Source organism: Primulina tabacum, chromosome 16, assembly GCF_025594145.1.
Source record: "Primulina tabacum isolate GXHZ01 chromosome 16, ASM2559414v2, whole genome shotgun sequence".
Classification (NCBI taxonomy): domain Eukaryota; kingdom Viridiplantae; phylum Streptophyta; class Magnoliopsida; order Lamiales; family Gesneriaceae; genus Primulina; species Primulina tabacum.
Genome location: NC_134565.1, coordinates 9608699 through 9611765, shown reverse-complemented (window position 1 = coordinate 9611765; position 3067 = coordinate 9608699). Strand labels below are relative to the sequence as shown.

The 3067-nt window shown below is 44.0% G+C and overlaps 1 protein-coding gene across 1 annotated transcript; it reads right to left on the bottom strand.

The window, feature by feature from the left end:
- Positions 1-201: 201 nt before the first annotated feature.
- Positions 202-2698, bottom strand: LOC142530166 (uncharacterized). The gene has a single exon (XM_075635962.1). It carries the CDS (start codon positions 2350-2352, stop codon positions 376-378), a length of 1977 nt encoding a protein of 658 aa, XP_075492077.1. The 5' UTR covers positions 2353-2698; the 3' UTR covers positions 202-375.
- Between the last annotated feature and the right edge of the window lie 369 nt (positions 2699-3067).

The window sequence follows — 3067 nt, the reverse complement described above, 5'->3', positions numbered from 1 at the left end:
AACCAATTATTATGGTAATTTACCTTTCTCAATCACTAAAGTTTTTCTTCCATATAATTTACTAGCTTCTCATTTGTAAGTTATTAGCTAAATATTTTGGCTCCCATTAGTATCATGATGTTCGGAACAATAAACCAAAAATATAGAAATATCTGCGCGAAATGTCTTTAAACAACAAAAGTTGAAGTAAACAGTCTCCATTATCTAACAAAATTCACAAGATACAAAACACAGCTTACAAAAAAAACTTGTTTCTAGGCATAAACATGGTATGGCTACAGGCCTATACTGAAATTACTATGATACCCTTCGCGAATCGCGACATGGCATGGTAAGCTAAAGAAACTAGTGTGGCTATACAAAACTTGAATACAATCAATGGTAACCCTTTGATCCTCTAGACTGGTAGAGTTCCAACCTCTTCTTGCCTTCATATGCCAAGGTTTCAATTTCTTTGTCTTGCATTAGATTCGCTTGCTTTGTAGCCCATTCCAGCACGATCAGCACGTCGTCCTGAGCCAATGTCTCACTATCAGGGACGTGCAATGCGAGGTAACACAGCAACACGAAGGAAGGGACCTGAACCATTTGCTCACAAAAGTAGATCAACGGGACCAGATGTTTAGCCCCACCCTCACTGATTATGGCCTTGGAGTGATTTATATGCAAGAAGTTGTCACTTGAGGCGAATTTGTTAAGGGCTATGGCCGTCTCACTCGTGACTTCTGGCTCCCTATCATCCAGCAACTTCACTAGTGGGCCGATGAATCTTGTCTCTGTTGCACGAAAAGTTCTTGCCAAGTTTCCTATGGACCTGATGCTGGGAATGAGGAGTTCAGAGTCTGCTTTTTCAATAATTCTTAGGAACTGGTCCACTACAGCTTTGGCAGCAGGTGTAGTAGGTTTAAAGGCAGAACGCCTCAGTTCCGCATCTCGTTCGGCTACTGCTGTGATCTCCATTAGTGCCATTGCTGAATTGTATTGAACTTCTTCAGCCCCTTTCTCCAATAGAACAGCAAAGCAGAGAAGGGCTCTTGATTCGGTTATGCTGCGACAGATGGTTATATTATCGGCACAGAGGTGGCGTAGAGCTCTAGCTGCCATGGCCTTCATCTCTGCCTTTATTGCAGGATCTTCGAATTCCCTTCCCTTGATGCTGTTTCCTGTCAAGGCAAAATGGTGTTTGTGCTGCTGTTGTTGGTTAGTTTTTGAGTTTTTGTGGGTAGGTTTCGTGTTGTTTTCATGAGAATGCTGGTTGGTTTTGCCTTTGGTGTTCATGCTCGAATTCATGGCAACCGTGTTTGTAATAAGATTGTGCATATGGCTGGTGCTTTCGTTCCCCATCGGGTGCATGATCTGGTGTTGAAACTTCTTATCCTCATCTTCGTGCCTAATGCTACTACCATCTCCGTTCTTGGTTGTGTTTGGGTTGGAATTCGCCATCACAACCGTGTGAATCGACATGTTCTGCTTACTGATTAGATACTTGCTATGTTCTTGAATCGTTTCGAAAGCAAGATGGCTAACAAGCAACCGAATCGTGTTGTTCTGCGCGAAATGATCCTGGCATTTGGGATGATGTGCGGCCAATTGAGACACAGCCCAAGCAACCACAACCTGAACACTCATATGTCCTTCTTTGAGGATTTTCGCAAACACTTGACAAACTCCTGAATTCACAATGTGTTCTACGCTTTCCGGATCCCTTCCGAGCAACCCTATGGCTCTAGCTGCATTTTCTTGCCCTTCTTGTCTCCCCTCCTTAGCCAATTTCAGCAATGGAGGCACCCCTCCTTCCTCAACGATCAATTTTCCATACCGATCATTATCCCGCGCCAACGAAACAAGCGATGCCGCAGCATCCGCACGCTCCTCCAACGTACTCGAGCACAAGATCGCAATCTGTTCCCATATCAAGCACAAAATCGGCTCGTTCGCTGCAATCGGCGGGAGTCCTAGATACTCATCATCACGATCATCAGCTGGGGTGGATACACGAAGCAGCCACGAGACATCCCCGATCGAGTTTTCGAGCTGTTGAGAGATTTTTCTAAAGGCAGCTGCAGGAATGATGGTGAAGATGCGCCTGAAGCCATTGGCACGACACTTGAAAACGAGGGTCAGAGCCTTGTCAAGGACTTGCTCGGTGTCATCGATGATGCGGCGGGTGGGGCGCTCGTAGAGATCGCTGCTGGCTCGCGCTGCCTGCCTGAGGAGGCCCGCGAGCTTCTCGGTCTTGGCCTTGATTTCCAGGCAATCTTGGCGAAAGGAGCTGGCGCCGTCGGACCATTTTATCACCTCGTCCGCCAATTGTATCGGCTTCGCGAGGATTTGTTTCACAATGTCCGCCATTTGTCACAGCGGACTCGTCAACAAGAATCCAAAATCACCCTCAGACAAAATGATGCAAAAACAAGAACAAAGAACCAGCTATCATATAGATCAAACCAAAGATTCTTTTGAAATCGATGCGTTTCACGTGACAATATAAATTTCTTCTCTAAATACCAAAATTTTCCTTATTAATCAGATCGAATATCAGAATCACGAATTCCAGCTAAACGGGCGCGGAGGAAATGTAAAGATGGATTCTGGCTTGTGGGTGGACTCTGCATGCGCGGGGTGGGTGGGAGACGGAGGCGTGACGGTGGTGGGGAGATATTTAATGGTGAAACGCATACATCTCAGAGTCTTCGGGTTTTAGGTTGTAACAAAAAAGAGTGACTGTTACAACCTTAATTATAGGATACCAATTTGATTGGTCGCCAAAATGCATGGGCCCAAAACCTGCGAATCCCTTTGGTACACTTTTTTCACTTTTTTTTTTAATATCCTATTAGTAGTTCCTTAGTGGGGCTGACACAATTGCTTATTTCCTGATTTTGCTATTTGCTCAAAATTTTATACAAATTGTTTTTTCTGGAAAAAACAATTGTAAGCCAATGCTACTGTGGTTTATAGACTCTGTGTTAGTTTAAAATTTGCCTAAAGTGCATCGAATTATAAGGACTACAGTTTTCATGGTCGTAAAAAAATATCGTTAAAAATCAGGTAATTAAAAAAAATG